The sequence below is a fragment of the Haliotis rubra genome, unplaced genomic scaffold (genome assembly GCF_003918875.1).
Source record: "Haliotis rubra isolate DU_JTF1 unplaced genomic scaffold, ASM391887v1 Scf1670, whole genome shotgun sequence".
In the NCBI taxonomy this organism is placed as follows: Eukaryota; Metazoa; Mollusca; class Gastropoda; order Lepetellida; family Haliotidae; genus Haliotis; species Haliotis rubra.
The window spans coordinates 29,229-50,811 of record NW_025765637.1 but is presented as its reverse complement, the minus strand read 5'-3'; the positions used below and the strand labels follow the sequence as shown (position 1 = coordinate 50,811).

At 40.5% G+C, this 21,583-nt stretch overlaps 1 protein-coding gene across 1 annotated transcript; it reads left to right on the top strand.

Moving 5' to 3' along the window:
* The first annotated feature begins 325 nt into the window (after positions 1-325).
* LOC124272204 lies at positions 326-19,018 on the top strand. The gene is made up of 11 exons (XM_046707357.1): positions 326-884; positions 3,204-3,266; positions 4,463-4,570; positions 5,024-5,250; positions 6,967-7,111; positions 10,907-10,999; positions 11,570-11,587; positions 12,428-12,541; positions 13,869-14,074; positions 15,813-15,957; positions 18,696-19,018. Exons 1-11 carry the CDS (start codon positions 326-328, stop codon positions 18,788-18,790), a joined length of 1,773 nt encoding a protein of 590 aa, XP_046563313.1. The 3' UTR covers positions 18,791-19,018.
* The last annotated feature ends 2,565 nt before the right edge of the window (positions 19,019-21,583 follow it).

The window sequence follows — 21,583 nt, the reverse complement described above, 5'->3', positions numbered from 1 at the left end:
CGCAACTTGACTGGTGCGCTAATATCTTAATAGTCATGACAGAATGTCGTAATTCGCAAGTCCTAGACATGTGTAGTAGGTATATTTTTGTGTTAATTACGCTACTGCTGCGTCATTACTTTTGGACTTGCCAAGGAATGGTGCTCCGGACGAGCTGTCGATATTCTAACACTAACGTCTTCATAGATGGTATTCAGTGAAAAATAGTTATGATCTGTTGAAATACCATGAAAATATTGCTGAGGTTAATCAGAACAGAAGAAAAGCTGATGATCAGAGGGCATGTTGGATGTCCTGAATATTACGGTCCCTACAAACATATATGATGAACATTGTATGGTTTCTGGCGACCAACACGCGGCACCAAGTAACAGTGACTCTGTCGTCGACGGACGAGTGTATTATCATCAAGATTCCTCGGTGTCGGGAAGATACTGTAAATAACGACCTCCCCATTGACATCACACGCCCTGATAAGGATCCATACAGTCCACGTCAAGCCTCAGTGTCTCTCGGCTTCAACGCCAACGCAGTTGGCAGCAACATGACCACCACCGGCTTGTTGGCGGTACTTCTGCTGACCATTGCTCCGTGTGCAGTGGACAGTAATTGCACAGCAGGTATAGATGAGTGTGACTGGTATCCGTGGGCATCGTGGGGAGGCTGCACCGAGACATGTGGCGGGAATGGTCGCCAGACCAGGAACAGGGGCATCTGCTGCGAGGCTGATCTGGAGTATGCAGAGTGCGTCACGAAATGTAAGGTGCCCTACTCGGATGGACAAATGAGTCAAGACTGTGGGGCAACTTGCTTCAATGGTGGAACCTTTGATGGCATGATCTGCATGTGCGCCGGTGGTTTTAACGGAAAGTGTTGCGAAAACGGTAAGTATTTAACATCAGTGAGTGAATCTAGTTTTACGCCGCATTCAGCCGCACTCGCCGAATATTCCAGCTATATGGCGTCGGTCTGTAAACAATCGAGTCTGGGCCAGACTCAAGTGATCAACAGCATGAGCATAGATCTACGATGACATGTCTTGACCAAGTCAGCGAGCCTGACCACCCGATCTCGATAGTCGCCTATTACAAAAAGCATGGGTTACTGAAGATCAATTCTAACCCGGACGTTTATCATACATATCCGGGCTACAACTGATTCTAAGCATGTTTCGCAAGTGGACACTAACGATCGGTTGGTCAGACTCCGATAGTCAATGCATGGCACAATATCCGAACGGCATAGTTAGATGCTCATTATGTCAGTCACATGTTGGTATTGTCGAGACACGAATATTGACGGTCTGTCGCCATACAGTTTTAATATTGCTTGGTACGGCGTCAATGACACACGTGATCTGTAACTGTGGCACTATTCAATTTGGCCAACCAGGGTTTAGACATCAGTTGTGAATGTAATTCTAAACCGATAGAGCCACTTGTATATGTAGCTACTCTCGAGTTAATTGGACAAACTAAAGAAAGTTCCTTGTAAAGTGAAACTGGTACGTTGTGTAGAAAATTAGAAGTTATAATGATATAGGATCATGAAAAAAACTATCTGAAAGTAGTCGTTAATATGACTTTCACTTTTCATATATGACATATTAGTACGAAATGACACCATAGATTTAGCCAGGTCGCCTTTTCATCATTCGGGGAAATAATTACGTGTATCTTCAGTTGCGTCCAACGGCCATGGGAACGCCAGACACTGTTGATTATTGTTTCGAATCCCGGGTCCACGCGATTATGTTTCCAAATTTGTTAGTACCATATCCGTGCTCGTGGGTTTCACTTAAGGTGTAAATGTCTAACACCTGCGTCACTTCAGGTTGTCCTCCTGAAGCTGTGACACATCTCGGCTGCTGTTAAAAGTGGCGTAGAACCAAGTTCACTTATTAACTATAGATATACGTTGTCAAGATTCTGTTGAGGGGCGGTGAGGTAGGCTAGTGGTTAAAGCTTTCGCTCGTCAAGCGGGTTCAATGCCCCACATGGGTGTAATGTGTGAAACCCATTTCTGAGTGAGTGAGTGAGTTAAAATTTACAGTCACATCGGCAATATTGCAGCCATATCGTGACGAGGATTTGAATAATAAACAAAGTCGCAATAATTTAGGTCAAGTTATAAAACCCCGTCAACGACGGACAGTAAAATAACTAGAGGATCACAGATATAGAGACCATGGGGACTTACAGTACATTCCTGCATGGACACAAGCTGGATTTGCACCATCCCTTCAGCCGTTAGCAATTCAGTCAAATCTAGCCATACATTAAAATGACACACATTCTAAGGTGGTAAGAATAAATTTACCTTGAATGTTTCGGGACTTACGTACCCTCTCAGGAGGACAATAATTTTACAGTAAAGCCCATTTCTGGTCTTCACCGCCGTGTTTTGCGGTGAAAACTAAACTCAGTCACTCAAGATTCTGTTGATACCGTTGTGCGCGGTGGGCGAGCTGGCAAATGGGCCAGGGTAGTGATCCAGGGAGCTTGAGGTGGCGGGATCGAGCCCACCTGTAACCGGGTGTAAAAACCTTGGAGTCAACTTTGTGTGCAGACTCTTTCAGTGTTGTCACAACCCCTAGTGTACAGTACACAACCCTGTGCACTGAAAAGAACCCACGAATCCGCTGGTATATGACCAGATGGTGGCCACATGAATACGTGCAAACACCTAGTTGCGGGTACAGCAACGAGTAGTGTACTTGGACAAAATACTGTGACAATTTGTCCCAGTCCACCCAGCTGTGAATGGGTACCTCGTTAGGATGAGAAAACTACAACAGCTCGGTGCGCCTAGTGGCTGCAAGTGTTGCATACTCCAGAGGGAGTTGAGATTAATAACACGATGTGCCGTTGAGATTGACATCCAATGATCGAGGGAAGAAATACCAGCGCCTTGAGCAAGCACTAGTTGCCTAGATATGTGCGCTATATAAATACGTATAATAATAATTAAAGTTTCGTGTTGGCCAAGTCATTTAAACCACCTTAAGTCCGTGTCCTGTGCACAGTTGCATCCCCGAGAGATACCAAAAACCTGTGATTACAAGTTCGAATCCTATATTCTTCCTAATCGTTCGTAAGCTCCATTGCAATACAAAAATGCTAATGTCTGACTGCACAAAGAACGCTTGTTTGTTTGTTTTTTAAATGAAGTGTCAGTTAATATGTTTTCGGTGTTTACCACAGTGGTAACCTCATCAACAACATCGACAACAACAACAACCACTCAGCTTCCAGTTCCGGAAAGAGGTATTATGTACTGTTATAGATACTGTTAAATACATGTTGGGGATTTTTCATTTTGGGGTGATATTCTTAAAACTACGTTGTGTGATTGTATGCGGATTTAGAAAATGATTATGCAATTCACAGTGTTATGAATTTCGTGCAATCGTTTTTCATCATGTGTACCTGATCTTGGTTGGGGGCAAATTTAAAATTTGCAGTGAAGCTTGTCAGTGTTTTGCTGTATATGCCAGTGATGAAAAACAGACAGAAAGTATGTTATTGTCATAAACTCCGTTAGACGTTTCATTTTACACTCTTTCGCACAAAGAAATCTGCGTGTAATTGGAATCATCCAAGGCACGTTATTCCAGTGTCCCCACTAAGGTAAAGTCCGGGCTGGTTTTTGGTCGTAGGTCTCTTTCCATCACCTTCCTGACATGTTCAAGATGGGAAAGATCTCGAGAAACAGGCGTCACAGCACGTCTTGCATTGAATCAAATGACATACCATTGGGCGGGTAAAGCAGTGTAAAGTCCTCAGCCTTGCCACAAATTGGTCGCACCATGGAATTGTCCTAGCTGTTAATGTAGTTCATAAAGCAGTTTGGCCCGAGCATGGCCCGAGCAAGACCCGAGCATGCCATGCCCCAACGGAATGTGGTTGTCTCATTGATGCAACAAGATACAAGGTGTATTCATAATTTTTGAACCATTTCCTTTTCATGAACTTTAAATGAACAGCGGTAACACACACACACACACACACACACACACACACTCTCTCTCTCTCTCTCTCTCTCTCTCTCTCTCTCTCTCTCTCTCTCTCTCTCTCTCTCTCTCTCTCTTCAAAATTACATATAAAATGACCACTATGGCTCTGACAGGTACGGTCTGCCAGTGTGTCTTTAATCGCATCATTGTGTTCCCTCGGATGTCTGGTTAGGGTAGGTCCAGTCAGCACGCTTTTCGTACGGCGGAGCCAGATGTTAGGAACGATGACGAATAGAATGTCAGCGTCGTTAAACAACATTCTCTCATCATGCCCTGTTTTAGGTTTGATACGTCTATTTATATCTTCAGGAGAACACCACATCGTTAAGTACATACCCTTCCCAATGTCATGTTGGCATGTTGCGTACCTTGGATGTTGAGGTATTTCCAATAATATGCTTCAATATCGTGACAACATTATTTAAAGTATGACTTTTTTCTTGACAGTATGCCAAGATCGCTTTTGGCGTAATGGAATCATCAAAGACGACCATGTTGTTTCCTCATCGAATGATAAAGGGAAAACATCAGCAATGGCCAACTCTGATTGTAAACGTACGTACAAAAGGATGTAATAGACACAAGCTCATATTTCATTAAGACAACATACATATCGTTTAAAAACGAACGTAGTTTCAGATGGTGAGATTGTAATTTAATCTATGTTGAGTTTACATGGAAATAACTAAAATTGTTTTGACCGAATTTGTATTCGAAAATTCCCGAATTATGTTTTGCTTGCAAACACCTGTTATCATCACTGTTTGATAGTGATTCATTAACACACCTACGTACTGAATCCCCTAGAAGTCGCTTGGCCCCTTGCTTTGGACGGAGAACTGAAAAGAAAACGTATCACGCGATAAAACACTTCACCGCCCCTACACTCCCCTTCACCGCCACCAGCATAGTAACCTTACGGTTGTTCCTTAACCATTATCATCGATTAATGTTGACAAAGCACAAACCATCATCCATATGTATGGATACCAAAAATTATGTTTCCAGACAGGCCGTGTGGGTGGTGTCCGGACCCAAATCTTCCCGTCCAAGACCAGTACATCGAGGTGACTTTTGACAAACCTTGGGTGATCCAGGCCATTGAAATACAGCCACCAGAGGGCACTGATCCAACCTCCGTGGTGCGCAACTACATGACAAACTATACCTTCCAATACCAGCCCATAGGGGGAACAAAGCTCGTCACATATGGCACAGAACACTCAGGACCTATAGTAAGAGTATTTTATAAACATCTATAGGGTGAGTGAGGGAGTGGCTTTAGTTTTACGCCGCACTCAGCAATATTCCAGCTATATGGCGGCGGTATGTAAATAATCGAGTCTGGACCAGACAATCCAGTGATCAACAGCATGAGCATCGATCTGCGCAATTAGGAACCGATGACATGTGTCAACCAAGTCAGCGAGCCTGACCACCCGATCCCGTTGGTCGCCTCTTACGACAAGCATGGGTTACTGAAGGTTCATTCTAACCCGGACCTTCACGGGTCACATCTATAGGGCAACATGTTGGTCACATATGTGACAGAGTATTATTGCCTTCTAGGTAGAATGTTTTCTTTACGATCCGAACTGGACAAAGCTCGTTACATATGGGACATCATTTTTGCGCTCTAGTTCGATTTTTTTCTCTACGATCAGAATTAGACAAAGCTCGTCACATATGGGACAGAACATGCTGAACCTGTCGTAAGAACAATTTGAAACGATCTAAGTGGACAAAGTTCTTCACGTAATGAACAGAGCATCCTTGTCCTCTAGTAAGAATATTCAATAATGATCCAAAGGGAACAGGACCGCCTCCGTGGTGTAATGGTTAGAGCGTCCGCCTGGAGAGCGGAAGGTCGTGGGTTCGATGCCCGACCGCGTCATACCAAAAGACGTTTAAATATGGTACTTGTTGGTCCCTGCCTGGCGCTCGGCATTAATGGGTACAACAAGGACTGGTCGGCTAGGAGTCAGTATAATGTGTCTGAGTGGGGTATTCATGCTTCACTGCGGCGTGGTATCCCAGTGGGCTAGCACTATAAAACCAGCTTAAGTCTGGGCTAGTACAAGCAGCCGCACCTACACATACACACGCATGCACGTCGTCATATGAGCGAAATATTCTCAAGCACGACGTTAAACCCAATTTCACCTCACCTCACCTCCAAAGGGAACAAAGCTCATCACACATGTCAAAGAACCATTTGGACCCGAAGTAACACGATTTAGTAACGATCTAAAGGTAGCAAAGTTACATGTAGCAAAGTACCCAATAGAAGTTGTCTTTAGCAACCCATGCTGGCGTAAGAGGCGGCTAACGGGATCGGGTGATCAGACTCATGATTTTGTTGACATCATGGTTGTCATCGCATCCCAATTACGTATATCGATGCTCATGATGTTAATCACTGGATTGTCTGGTCCAGACGCTGTCCAGATTGGTTGCTGCCATACAGCTGGAATATTGTCGAGTACGGCTTTGTACAACAAACAAACATGTAGCAAAGAGCATTCTGGCCCTACAGTAAGAATATTAAGCGACGATCCAAAAAACGAACAGGTATTGAACAGAGCATTCTGGACCAAAAGTAAAAATATAGTTTCGAGTTCAGCACGAAAACAGATTTGAACACGGCTGAGCCATCATGTTATGACATCGTACCCAGGAAAGTATATAACCTCGGAACTGTTCATGGAGTCACAGAACCCTTCTCAACCTTGCCATCCTTGCATCATCCTCGTCATGGGATGAGCAGAGGTGTACGCACTCACCCTCACATCTTAAGAGATAGAGTTATCCAATGATAAGGTGTCTTTTCAAGTCATTTTTAAATGCCATGAGCTTGAGATAAACATGCCTAAATGTATTTCAAATGTTGTTTTAATGATGGTGAGAGTGAAATGTTTGATAATACTTATGATATATCCTTTTTCTGGCAGTACATGCTTGGTGTACGTGGAAACAGTGTCACCGTTGTGTCAACTCTGACTGAGATACAGCGACCGGTGTCAGAGCGCATCCGGATATCAGTGGTCGACGCGGAACATCACGCCTGCTTTAGATTTGAAATCTTCGGTTGTGAAAGTATGTATGACGTATTATGTTATCACTAGCTCGGACATTTTTAACTTCACATATTATTCAAATATTGCAGTAATATCCACTCAGTTAGTTAAGCTTACTTTGTATGTTAAATGTTCATCGTAATTGTATTTGCAAAATTGAACATAAAAACATATTACACATATACATAAACTAAAACTCTCATACGAAATTACAATTCAAATGTCATGTCATTTACCCAAAGCATATTACTATTGCTGCGGCTACTTCTATATCTGCTACTACTACTACTACTACTACTACTACTACTGCTGCTACTACTACTACTACTACTGCTAATACAGTAATTTGAATTTTTATTGCTGTAATAAAAAAAACCAGTTTATTTTCATAAACATTTCAGTTTAACCTTCTAGTCTAACGGGTGTCGGCATCATCATATTGAAAACATTAGCTTAGCTATTAGAAATTGCGACACTGTTGTATCATATAAATCAAATGTGAACCTATTTATATGGAATAAAGAAGTTATTAAGTGCACTTAATCACAATTTATTTAGAATAAATATTTAAAATATGACGCATCATGTCAATGTGGCCATGGATGTGAGAATGTTTTTCATTTCTCCCTTGAATGTCCATTGTATACTACTCAAAGACATAAACTGTTACAATCTTTAGAAAGTATTGTTAAAATTAGAACACTGGTTGGTATTAATCGTATCTTACATGGCAATGCAGGTGTCTCATTTACTGCAAATCAGAATGTTTTCAAATATGTACATATCTATATCTCTCCAACAAAACGTTTTCTCAGTTAACTATATATACATATGCTTATTGGGAGGGGGCTTTTCTATCAATAAACACAATCAATTTTATATTCGATAGGTGTTTTTGACCATTTAATCACAACAAATTAATTAACCTCAAACTTCTAGTTCGAACCTGTTTCTGTCACCCTGCTCAATTATTCCATTATACTCGTAGGTGTACTGTCAATTGGGTGTCTGTCAAATGGGGGTCTGTCAATTGGGAGATAACCGTTCAAATGTGCGAATGTTAAAGGTCACATGCAACGTAAAACACAACTTTGCAGATTCTGATACCTTTCGGTATGGACTTACGAAACAAATCATCCAAAATGCAAATTCAACTTATAAAGTTAAAAAATAACGCGATGAAAAAAACCCGCGCGAAATCGGAGTTCAAACGATTCACTAATTTCCCTCCGACTTTTCGGGGAAAAACTGGTTTCAACAGCTGGGCTGCGCTCATAGCACGTGCGCAGTGAAATAGGTTCGCGCAACTTGGAAGCGGGCTGTCCGGTGAATACTCGGTGAAGGCTTTGGTGTGAGCTATTTTCCTAATGTTTTGTTGATATCTCACAGGCGCGAGCTTTTTATATGTTATGACAGTAAATAAACTGTTTATATAATTTCATTTGTCTATTTCACCACACGTTCTTCTTACCGAGTCACTTTCTCAGTTCGATACTTAAAAGCAATGTCATTATTTGGCGTTGACAGAATGTTTAACTGTGATATAGATATGTCGTTGTCACAGACAAAACTCAATGTCTTGTTTTATTGACACCTGTGTGTCTGCCTGCCTGTCTGCTAATGACAATATTCAATACACAGCTGCTATCACTGACCACATGCAATTTGAACTTAACACCAATCAGGCTATACACCATAAACAAAATGCATTGATTTTTGGCCCGAGTTCGGTCTCTGTCACATTATGTAATTACACAGACAGGCAGGTGTGATACTTGAACACATGACATGTTATGATGTCTGTTGATTGCAAAATGTTATACACAAAAAAATGAGCATGTATTTACAAAACCCAACATCTCTATATATACACACACAATGAGCCGTGAGGGCATCTGCAAATGAACCAGCCGTTACACTTGAGTGCACACCCACCCGCTCTGACTGGGTTCGGTATCCCGGCTGCTTCGTTTCTTGGGAAGTAAACCCAAGTACACAATATTGCACTTTTGATTTGCGATTGTACGCTTATAATTTTGTTGATATGTTTTTTCATAACCAGCAATGTATATTATATGTCATGAATAAGTGATAATTGTGTTTTAATTATGTTTGATTTTTTTGGTTGCATGTGACCTTTAACTTTCGCGATTTGGTAAGCTGTGTTCTGATTGGTCAGTCCAAAAGGTTAACTAACGCGACCTTCTACTAGGTTTTGTTAGACTCAGTATAGCAGTGTAACGAATAATACTGAGCCTAAGTTTACTTAGACTGATACTACCGTTACTGATTCGCTGCAGATTGAACAGAAACATATTTTGAAATTTTCATAAGAAGGCACTGCATGTGGCATGTTCAGAATTGATCTTTAGGTTTTCACTGTGTATCATGTATAGTCGAGCCTCGCTTATCCGGACAAGTTTTCTCACATATTATGTAATATCTGAATCAGAGTATCAGAGATTTCTTATGGGTGTGGACAGGGTTTTTCGCTTTTATTGTTGTAGAAACAATGCTTACGCGATGAAGATTGCGTGACAGTACTGTTGGCGTCCAAGGACGTTTCACAGTGTCTCTTATGCTTTTGTCGGTTCACTTGAAATTGTGTTTAAAATATAAGAACACGTAGAGCTTCAATGTATGCATCGACAACATTAGGGACCGTTCATAATTTATGGCCAGGGGGGTGGGTGTGGGGGTGGGGGTGGTGGTGTGATGATGATTTTTATGGAGAAGCATGTACAATGTGAATGAACCCCCCTAAAATGTATGAACAAAATAAGTGACCCCCTGCATGTCATGTACAAAGTCAATGAAGCCCCCGCTCCCCTTCCCATTATTTCTAAGCATAATTTTAAACATATTTTTATGTACAAAATTGATGACCCCCTAATACGTGTGTACAAAATTGATGAATCCCTAGCTCCCCAGAACAAAATGGGTGACACCCCCCTTAAAATCATCATCATCCCCTTAGCCATAAATTATGAACGGTCCGTTACCGGGAAGTGAAAACAGATTGACGTTCAGGTGTTTGTTTTTGAGAAGACAGAACAAGTTGATACAGTCGCCATGGAAACGATCTAGAGGGGACAAAGTTCTTCCCATATTGAACAGAGTGTTCTTGTCCTCCATTAAGAATATTCAGTGACGATACAAATGTCACTACGTTCGTCACTTTTTGGGGGGCGGTGGGGTAGCCTAGTGGTTAAAGCGTTGGCTCGTCACACCATAGACCCGGGTTCGAATCCCACATGGGTACAATGTGTGAAGCCCATTTCTGGTGTCCCCCGCCGTGATGTTGCTGGAATATTGCTAAAAGCGGCGTAAAAAAACCCTGTCAGTCAGTCAGTCGTCACTTATGGGACACAGCATTCTTGTCTTATAGTAAAAATGTTGAATAACTATCAGAGAGGACAAGGCTCATCGCATATTAGACAGGGCATTCTGAACCAAAAGTAAAAATAATTTGAAACGATCTAAAGGGGACAGACTTCTTCACATAAGCAGTAAGAATATTCAGTAACGACCCAAAAGGAACAAAGTTCATCACACGTGGCAAAGAACCATTTGAGCCAGAAGTAACAAGATTTAGTATCGATCTAGAGGAGTCACATTCAGGCGTTTGTTTTTGAGAAGGCAGAACAAGTTACAGTGGCCATGGAAAGGATCCGACTTACCATTTCGTTGTTTGTTAGTATTTCTGAATAGAGTGATAGAAGAAATGTGTATCTTGAATTTTGTATGCATGCAATTACCAATCTGTTGAGCATTTATACAAATAGCTTTACTTAATCCCCCTCATCCTTTTCAGATCTGTGTGATTGCCAAAATGGGGGTTCATGTATATCTAAGAACACGTGCTTGTGCCCGCCTCCGTACTACGGACCTAACTGCACTTACATACGTACGTAGCCTTTCACCCTATGTGTAAACAACAGTGTAACAACCGCTAATATGAGGTGAGGTGAAATTGGGTTTTACGTCGTGCTTGAGAATATTTCGCTCATATGACTACGTGCATGCGTGTGTATGTGTAGGTGCGGCTGCTTGTACTAGCCCAGACTGAAGCTGGTTTTATAGTGCTAGCCCACTGAGATACCAATGCCGCAGTGAAGCATGAATACCCCACTCAGACACATTATACTGACTCCGAGCCCACCAGTCCTTGTTGTACCCATTAATGCCGAGCGCCAGGCAGGGACCAACAAGTACCATATTTTAACGTCTTTTGGTATGACGCGGTCGGGGATCGAACCCGCGACCTTCCGCTCTCCGGGCGGACGCTCTAACCACTACACCACGGAGGCGGTCCCGCTAATATGAATGAACATGGTGTGTCTATGCACTTTAAAATGCAACATATGTAAGTCCTACTCGATATATGTTAGTGTGGACTGTTAGTGTGGAAAATTTTATTGTATACATTATTTCCATGGCACATGGTACTTTTACAATTTATCTTTCACAATTTCAGATTTGCCTGAAGTCGGAGGTATGTGACAAAGTCCTGTGCCCCTTTTGAGTTCGAGAGTATGGCAAAGTCTTGAAATATCGACACGGTGCAATAATAATGTCCCTGTCGTTAAAGCGCCGTATTTGGCTTTGCAGTGTTGCACCCCTTATTTGTTAAGGATACAATGATCATATCTGAGCTATGACGAGATTATGATCAGTGGTGTTTCCGCACGATATCTGTGCTCGTATTTAGTGGTAAACTAAGATTTAATACAGTTCTTGTTTATTGTCCACGCTGAGGCTAAATCATAAGGCTCTGATTGTTTAACCGGTGCTCAAAACAACACGTGCACACGCATTCCAAAGTGTGCAAGGTCTGGACATACACTGACGACACATCAGACAGATGTGTTTGGAAAGCCCGAAAGGATGCAGATCTAAGACATTTGCCATTTTGATGAACCCACAGGTCGGTAGGATACCGACAAACTGACACAACATAATGACGTCGAAAAGGTAGTACAGCCCACAAGTTTTCTGGCACACCCGAGAAGATCCGTTTAGAATTGATCTTCAGTAACCCATGCTTGTCGTAAGAGGCGACTAAAGGGGTGGACAAGCTCACTGACTTAGTTGACACATGTCATCATATTCCAGATCGATGCTTAAGTTGTTGATCACTGGATTGTCTGGTCTAGACTCGATTATTTACAGACCGCCGCCATATAGCTGGAATATTGCTGAATGCGGCGTAAAACTAAACCCACTCACTCCTGGCACTCCCAAACCATACGCCCTTTAACAATGAATTGAGACGTCGTGAAGAAAGATCCTCTATACTAGTAAAGGATCAAACTCATAATCCTTGTTACCACAGGTTGTCTGAAACCCCTTGGTATGTGGAATAAGAAGATCAAAGACGACCAACTGATTGTGTCCTCCTCGGCCTCTGATCACGGGAAGGAGAAGGCCAGATACATCTGCTGCGCGGGTAGGTACTAGAACGTGGGGGGTTCCAGGTTCGAATAATTTCCCAGTTAACAGTGCTGTCGAAAGATGCGACTTAATGAATCAGGTTATCAGGCTAGGCAGCTTGGTTTTTCGCCTTTCTTCATACTCCGAGGACGGTGGCGAAAGCGTTCACTCGTCACGTTGCAAAACCCGGGTTCGATTCCCCACATGGGTACACTTCTGGTGTTGTTAAAAGCGGGGTAAAACTAAACTCACCCATTGTCTCTTCATACCCCGACGGTTTTAAAAGTTCATGATTATAACACTCACTGGGTTTTTCTTGTCTGGACTTGATTATTTGCAGGCCCATGCCATATAACCAGAATATTGTCGTGTTAACCATCAGAGAAATAGACATCACCGGAACGATTCGGTTTCATCTGAAGTGAAAAATGTCATGTGTTCATATCGTGCAATTTTACATATTGCAACACAGATTTCAGTGACATCGCAGCCTTTCAACGCAAACAATACAAATAAATTGAATAAGATTCCAACCCTCAGTAGAGATAATAGCAAATGACATTTTATGGACAGTATTCTCAGTCAGAAAGCACAAAACAATTCAGACATTTTGTAATTTATGAGGGGCGGTGGGGTGGCCTAATGGTTAGAGCGGCCTAGAACCATAGTCACTCACTCACTCTAATTTATGGATACACAATGCCGTTTAGAAGGTGGTCACGTGACAGGTTATTGTATCAAGACGTGAGCGTTAAGAAAGAATCAGTCTTGATTATCTGCTGAAACAGACAAAACAGCAGCGACAATATTATGAGTGAGTGAGTGAGTTCATATTTATCGTCACGAGAACAATGTCTTATTATATTATAAATACAATCAAAAATTAAAACTCTGCTGTCGAAGAACAAACAAAACTACTACTATATCACAGACATTAAAGGAAAACTAGCACGCTATCATAAAGCGATGTTTTTAAATACAACAATACAATATAAAAATGGGCTATGGGTTGCCAAGAACTGATGGTAGATCACCATGGGGACTTACAGAACCTTTGCTACCTGCATGCATCCCAGCAGGGTTTACATCATCCCCTCAGCTGTTGACAATTTAGACAAAGTTAGCCATTGATTTAAACGAACATATATACTACGATTAAAAATGTAGTTAGATTAAATATACTTAAGACAATATTATGAATGGATCAGAGGAAACCAGTAAGGGCACAATGTGTTAGCGAAAACAAAACCTGTTATGATTACTTAAATATTTCAACAAATGCAAGCAAATATCTTTATCACTTATTTAACACAAAGGCATGTTTTATATATTTTCTCCCTCAGGTGAAACGAATGGCGCTTGGTGTCCTGCTGCCAACGATACCAAGCCTTACTACGAGGTGCGACTTACCAAGCCCCACCTGGTTGCCATGATTATGTTCGAACAGCCTAATGTACAACACTACTGGGAGCTGCCAGATACTTTCATGAAGACCTTCACCTTGCAGTATCACAACATCTACAATGGAGCCATGGAAACCTACGTGGCGGTAGGATGTGTGTCTGAGTGAGTGAATTTAGTTTTACGCCACACTCAGCAATATTCCAGCTATATGGTGGTGGTTTGTAAATAATCGAGTCTGGACCATACAATCCAGTGATCAACAGCATGATCATCGATCTACACAACTGGATGCAAGTGAGTGAGCATGACCACCCGTTAGTTGCCTCTTACGACAAGCATGGGTTACTGAAGATCAATTCTTACCCGGATCTTCACAGGTATGCCTATTGAGAAATGTATACAAAATATTGATAAAATGTACCACTTCAATGTGCATGTACTTTAATAGAAGCACGTGGGAGCCACAGATGTTGTATTGTGAGTTTGAGGTGTATCGTATTCAATGTCAGGGTTTAAATTTCTGCACCCAAGATCCTGTCTCATGTACTTAGAGCTACGTGGGTCATGCCTGTCCTTTGTTACCTATCTGTGGTGCATATGTACAGTGCCATGCCAGTAATATTCGTACGATTCAAAATGGCTTTGGTACCTCCTGATCTCTTGGCGCAGATCAGGAGAGTGCCCGGGTTCTCCACCGGGAGCACAGCCCTTCTGACAGTCTGGGTAATGCAGAAGGCTGCAGTGTTGGGGAGCCTTCATATTCTCCGGAAAGTTCTTGGTGGGTTCGACTAGGCAGTGTTTTCTGGGAGAAGTCCCATTCGCTGTCTGGGCTGCGTGTAGAGGGGGCGAGGGCCCTGAGCTGATGCTGAGCCTTACCAGCCTGACTGTGCCAGGATCACCGAACCCTCTCTGCTGCATTTATCATCTTTAATCTGTAAAACATAATAATAATGTTTTCTGCTGAAGCCGGTAGCTGAACTGTGCTTAAAATACTACTTACAGTAGACATGGGAATCCTTCACCGGTAGGGTTTTTACATCACTTCTAAGTTCCTTCGATTTCCTTCCAATGATTACACGAACTACCGTATGCTTTCAACGAAACAGCAGACGACACTTTTGATGACGTCACGTGAAAGAGACGCGACAAAATGGACGCCATGGCAAATTTGAAGTGATCGTAAAAAAGTGACCGTTATAAACCGTTGTGAATCGTTATTCGTACGAATATAACTTGAACGGCACTGTATCTTAAGTCGTGATGTAACTAGCATTTTGACCATATCTCCCAAATCCAGAGGTACGATTTGAAAGATATTTCCATCGCAACAAATTTTAATGACATATTGGTCGTAAGGCACACACAATTCAGAAAACGATAAAGACCTTTTAACTTGACAGTTGTTCATAAGTAGGGTATCTTAAGTGGTCAATTCCATGAACCTTTTTTTTCTGAGATTTAGATTTAAGACCAACGCTTAGTCTCTCAAAGTAGGCAATTTTAATTTAAACGAACTATTCCATCAAAATTTAAAATATCATCGGTGGGATCGGAGATAAGGAAGCTGAGAAGTATCTAGACTTGCTTCATTAAGGGATTGGGGCGGTGGGGTAGCCTAGTGGTTAAAGCGTTGGCTCGTCACGCCGAAGACCCGGGTTCGAATCCCCACATGGGTACAATGTGTGAAGCCCATTTCTGGTGTCCCCCGCCGTGATGTTGCTGGAATATTGCTAAAAGCGGCGTAAAACCAAACTCAGTCAGTCAGTCATTAAGGGATTGTTGCATCACTGGACTGGACTGAAGATAAAACATCTGGATCAAAGTCTGTGAGCCAGACTTGTAAGATGTTTATTATACTGATGAGTTTTGCATTGTTTTCCTAGGGTGCTGATGCAATCTACAACGCAACAGTCAGCTACTCTCCTGTTCTGGACCCGTATTTACTCACCGATGTCATACGTATTTCCCCAGTCACTTGGGAGAAGGCCCCATGCTTCAGAATGGAGATAATTGGCTGTGACCCAGATGGTGAATATATTTTCAATGCAAATGAAAGCGACAAGCCCTCTCCATTTAAAAGTCTTTTGAACGAGTTCGACTATGTCACAATTATGTGTTCACTGACCACTGTTAGTGATGATACGAGGCTTTGGGGAAAAGGGTACACGCGTTACAAATACATACCAAGGCAAGTCAATTATCCACTTGAACATAGGTTGTATAGGAACAGACGTTTAAGGTATAAAAAAGGGAATGACACGAAACATACTTTTTGTCACTGATGCAGCCAATTTGGAAATGCCATGCACTTGTTTGCCATTGAATATTTTGAAAGCTCCACTGAAACATTGTAACCCAGATCAAAACATCTTTTGAGCGAGACCCAATGACGGTCTGTGCAATCGTCATGGAAAGAGCCTGCTCTGTTGTTCGCCAGTGTTGTGGCACCCAAGCCTGGATCAGCTCTAATACTTCATGACATAAAGTTGAGTGTATGTTGTTGAGTGAGTGAGTGAGTTGACATTTAACGTCACATAGGCAATATCTCTGCCATATCGTGACGAAAACAATTTATACAATAAACAGTGGAAACATTTTGAGGATTAAAACCTGTCGACGATTGACAGTAAAACTACTAGGGAATCACATATATATATATAAAACTAGCGAGCAGAGCTAAAACATTCCAATTAAAGAAGATAATACAGTATAATACACGGGCTATAGATCGCCAACAACTGAAGGTAGATCACCATACTAAGGACCATGGGGACTTACAGTACCTTTGCTACCTACATGGACCCTAGCTGGATTTACATCATCCCTTCAGCAGCCAGCCATTGTAGTCAAAATTTAGCCATAATTAAAATCACAAAAATGCAACGCTTAAAATCCTGGTAAGTTTGAAAATTACTTTGAGTGTTTTAGGACGTACGTACCCTCTCAGGAGGACAATAATTTTACAGTACTTTAACTCCCTTGAGGGTACAGCTACTAACAATCTGAGTTATAAATTTAAACTTCCAAACATAAAATATTTATCTATTTACAAATCAGTTAACAAATCTAATTCCTTTAAAAATGCAATAATTAAATGAGAACTTATATTATTAAAAAGATCCTTCATAGTTCGTGATTTGAAATAGTTATTCCTTGTGATTGAATATTCGACACAGTCAAGCAAGATATGCTTAATCGTGATTCTTTCATCACAAGGGATGCAAAACGGAGGATCTTCGCCTTTTAACAAATATTCATGAGTATAAGGCCAATAATCTGGACTGACAACCCAAATAGGTGTAAGAAATATATGGTTTTATTTCATGTAATTTGTTAATACCTACTTGGGTGTCCCACTTCTTTTGCATCAGATCACGGATGTAGGTTCTAATGCTAGCTTTGTAATCAGAGTATTGTATGTTGTTGAAGTCATCCCGCTTGTCATACAGTTCCTTTGATATTCTAATCTACCCTGACTTCAGTAAATACTGGCTTGTGATTGCTTAATCAAAGTCTTTCAGAGGTATATAATTCCGTTATATACCTCTGATTTTCAAACACAGTATGATTTTTTTAAATCATAATAACGCGGTTGTGGTGGAATGGAGATAGCTCTACGCGTTCGGTTTTAAATAAAATTTAGAGCTATTATAATTTCGTTGTATACCTCTGATGTTACAACACAGTATGTTTAACTGCATATTGTTAGGCTGAATCTTTCTGCATGGAACTTACTATGACAATGAAGGGGTGGTTTCCTATATTTTAGGTGGATAGATTATTATTTTCCTGGCAGGAATATGCTGTTTGAGAATTATTGACAATATCAGATCATCGATATAGGTGATGTTCAGTTTTATGTTCTTGTTTAAAAATTCCAGTTAATGTGCATAGTGGGACACATCCGCAAGACGAAGAGGAGCACACTTCGTGATTCTTCCTTGCCTATGGGTTCTTTGCCAATAACACACACGCACACACACGCACGCATACACACACGCGCACGCACGAAGGCACATTCTCGCATCACTTCTTTTCAAAACAATAGTCAAAATGTTTCATTTGGAACACATTTATTAAACTCCAAACTCAAACTGATAGGATCAATAGTACTGTTTAATACTTGCCTTCACTTCCTATAGTTGGGAAGCAGTGTAATGTAGCGTCGAGTGGTTATAGTGTTCAAGTCTCAACATGGGTACAAAATATTACTATCATGGTTGGAGTGCCTAACCGTGATATTGTTGGACTATTGAAAATTAGCAACTAAGACGAAAGTTTCTATATCATCACCTGAAGTCACGTACCTTTGCAGTGGTTTGTCAGAACAGGGGTCTTTGTGTGGGCATTGTTTCTGTTGTGTGTATGTTACAGTCAATGTCTACAATCAGGCAATGTGCACAATGACTGAAACAACCAGTCAATGTGTATATTGCCTGATTCTATCAGTCATTGTGTACATTGTCTACCATTCCCAGGCATTGTGTACATCGAACAGAACGAAACCCATGCTAATCTTGTCTTCTCAATAATCCCTGTTCAACTATCAGTCAATCTGTACCATAATTGGGTTAATTAATCAGGCAATGTACACAATGCCTGGAAAGTTTAGACATTGACTGTAACATGTACAACATTCATTCTTAACGGTTCCGTTTCCTTACAAGGATCTACTCAAACATGAAAAATGTATCTATCAGTTAATATGTTAAAAAATAAACAAATAATTACCACTCTTCCATGTTGTTTTGTGTGTCGTGTTTCAGAGGGTCCGGCAGGAGCTGTTCTTCCCGATTCAAATGTACTTGGCAGGAAAAGAAGAGAAATTAGGTACAGCCTAAAGAGACCACCTGCACACTGAGACACGTTGTCATGTGAAAAGCACTTGGCAAAGACAAGATGATCCGTCAATAGCCTGTTATGCTTTGATAAGCTCCATCTAATCAAATTCACGAAAATATATTGTAGTTGATGGCAATGTATAACATTTATGTTACACAACATTTGATGATGACGCTATAGACGCTCTGAGTGTACATTTCATCAATATTGTTATAGGCAACAAAATGAAATAAATGTTGACAGAATTTGGAATGTGTTAAATCCTTTTTGCATGTGGCTGATCACAACCGTCATGCAAACACTGTACCAGAATATGCAATACTTGTCTTAATTTCAAACAGTCGCATTGTGGACGATGCCAACAGTGATTACACTGGTGTCTGCAAGACTTTTCTTTCCAATGAGTATTGGCTACTTGTGCGCCAAAATACTTAAGTTTCCAGTGATAATTCTGTGTTATTTTCTCGTGTACGTGTACGTAATGTAGCCAAGATACAATGTAATTTAAACGAAATGTTTGGTACCTTTGATACTTTCGTTGGCGTTTTTTTCCCAGTCGTGGTAGATATTCTGGAGGGCTAGCAGTTTGTATACGGTATTCATTGTCGCATTTTTTCCAATGAGTCTTCAACCGACATATGTTTCACTCTAAAGGATAAGTTGTCTCCTTTTACCATCTCGCTGGTGTTTCTTTTACATATACAGTTCTTCGTGAAGAAAATGGTGTTGAGTATTTAGAACAACTGCTGATGCACCTCATTCATGACTACGGGGAAACACGTAAATCTATCATATGTGGTGACTTTAATGGTAGAACTGGGTGTAAACAGGTCTGTATTTTAAATGATGGTGTTGGTTATTTACCAACGGGTGATTTTAGTTGTGTCAGAAGGTCATCTGACACAAATGTGAACAACTTTAGTTGAAGTGAGTGAGTGAGATTTTAAGTCACATCGGCAATATTTCAGCCATATCGTGACTAAAAACAAGTTATAATTTCATAATAAAAACAGGTAAATTATAAAACCCTGTCAACGAAGGACAGTAAAATAACTAATTTTATCACAGATTTCACTTTAAAACTAGTAATGAACTATAAAACATACATGTATATATGAAGTTTTTGAAATGCATTTAGAAGTTGGACGAACATGAATACATGACACTTTTATGGATAACAACTTCTTTTTTATTCTTTACACGACGTTTCAGAGCTAATTCTTACTCCTTTATCAGGTGAAGGAGCAAGAATAAGCTCTGGAACGTCGTGTAAAGAATAAAAAAGAAGTTGTTATCCATAAAAGTGTCATGTATTCACTGTATATATGACAATACAATATAAAAACAGGTAATAGATTGCCAACTGCTGAAGGTAGATCACCATACGAGGGACCATGGGACTTTAGTTGAACTTTAGTTTGGACTTCCGTGATCTATGTGGGGTATTTATTCTCAATGGAGATCCAAAATATATAATTATGGTGATTTTACCTTTATCTCCAGCACCTGATTCAGTAGTGTTGATTATTGCATTGTGCCTACCGAGTTGTTTCCAACTATTTTAGATATGCGAGTTACACAGTACACAGAGTCGGATCATTTACCGATAGTGTGTAGCAGAGTCGTGCAAAAAGTATTCGTATTTCCATAAACTGAAATGTTAATTTGGTATAGCATAAATAATTTTCATGAATTTAATTTTTGTAAGATCCAAGTCACATTTTGCGCACTTGTGAGGCACCATCTTACCTACAATCACATAATTTCTGTTTAATTTTCCTTTGCTTATTTATCGAATGGCACCAATTTAATCAACAGTGTACAGTGCCGTAAACTACTTTAATAAGGCGGCCTATGAGATTGTGCATTGTGGAACCATACATAAGTTGATAAATGTGATGTGATTAGTGAAATAGTGGACGGAAAATTGAACGGAAATTATGTGCGCAGAGCAGAGATGATTTCAAATTTGCCTGTCAAATTTTACAAAGATCCATCCCAAACTCACTTCATGAAACTTATTTATGCTACACTGAAATAGCATGTAAGAATATGGAAATCACGTCAAGTGTCCGAATACGTTTTGCAGGGGTCTGGGGTCCAACACTAAATTCCCTTTCACTGACCTTAAACCTGCTATTCGACAATATGTAACAGATCACTGGCAGCAGGGTTGGATTGATAAGCTTCGAATAAGCTTCATTCCATTAATCCAAATATTGGACGGAATCCATTCACTGGAATAAATCGTCAAGATGAGGTTGTGATTGTGATACAATGTGTTTAATTCGCAATGGGGCCACATGCCCATGATACAGATATTGCATTACAGGTATGTGTGACATACAAAGAGCTTGAAATAATGGCTAACAATTATAACAATGTACGCTTACAAGAATAACAACGTTTCCAAAATACATGTATTAGAAATCTTATCTAAGAGGGACATCTTTAGAGAACATTTGTCTTTTCAAGGCTGCTAAAAAAGGAATTTACAGACATTTTTAAGATTACACCTTTGAGAAAAAAATCATGCTCGCATCTTGTCCGAAGTTGGATATTCACAGTAATATTTTGGAAGAAGTGTATATCTTAAATTATGATAAAATGGGCCCTTTAAACAAAAATGGTACTCGGATTCAATGCTCGGGACAATACAGAATTGACACAATCTTTCTGATGTAGGAATATTCCACTAATAGTCCATGATGTGAATTAATAAAATCGATGTGAACAACAAAATCGGATGAAATTAGTAATAAAAACTGTTCCTGTTACAGTTTCAAGTTTATTTGAGTAACTAAACTGATTA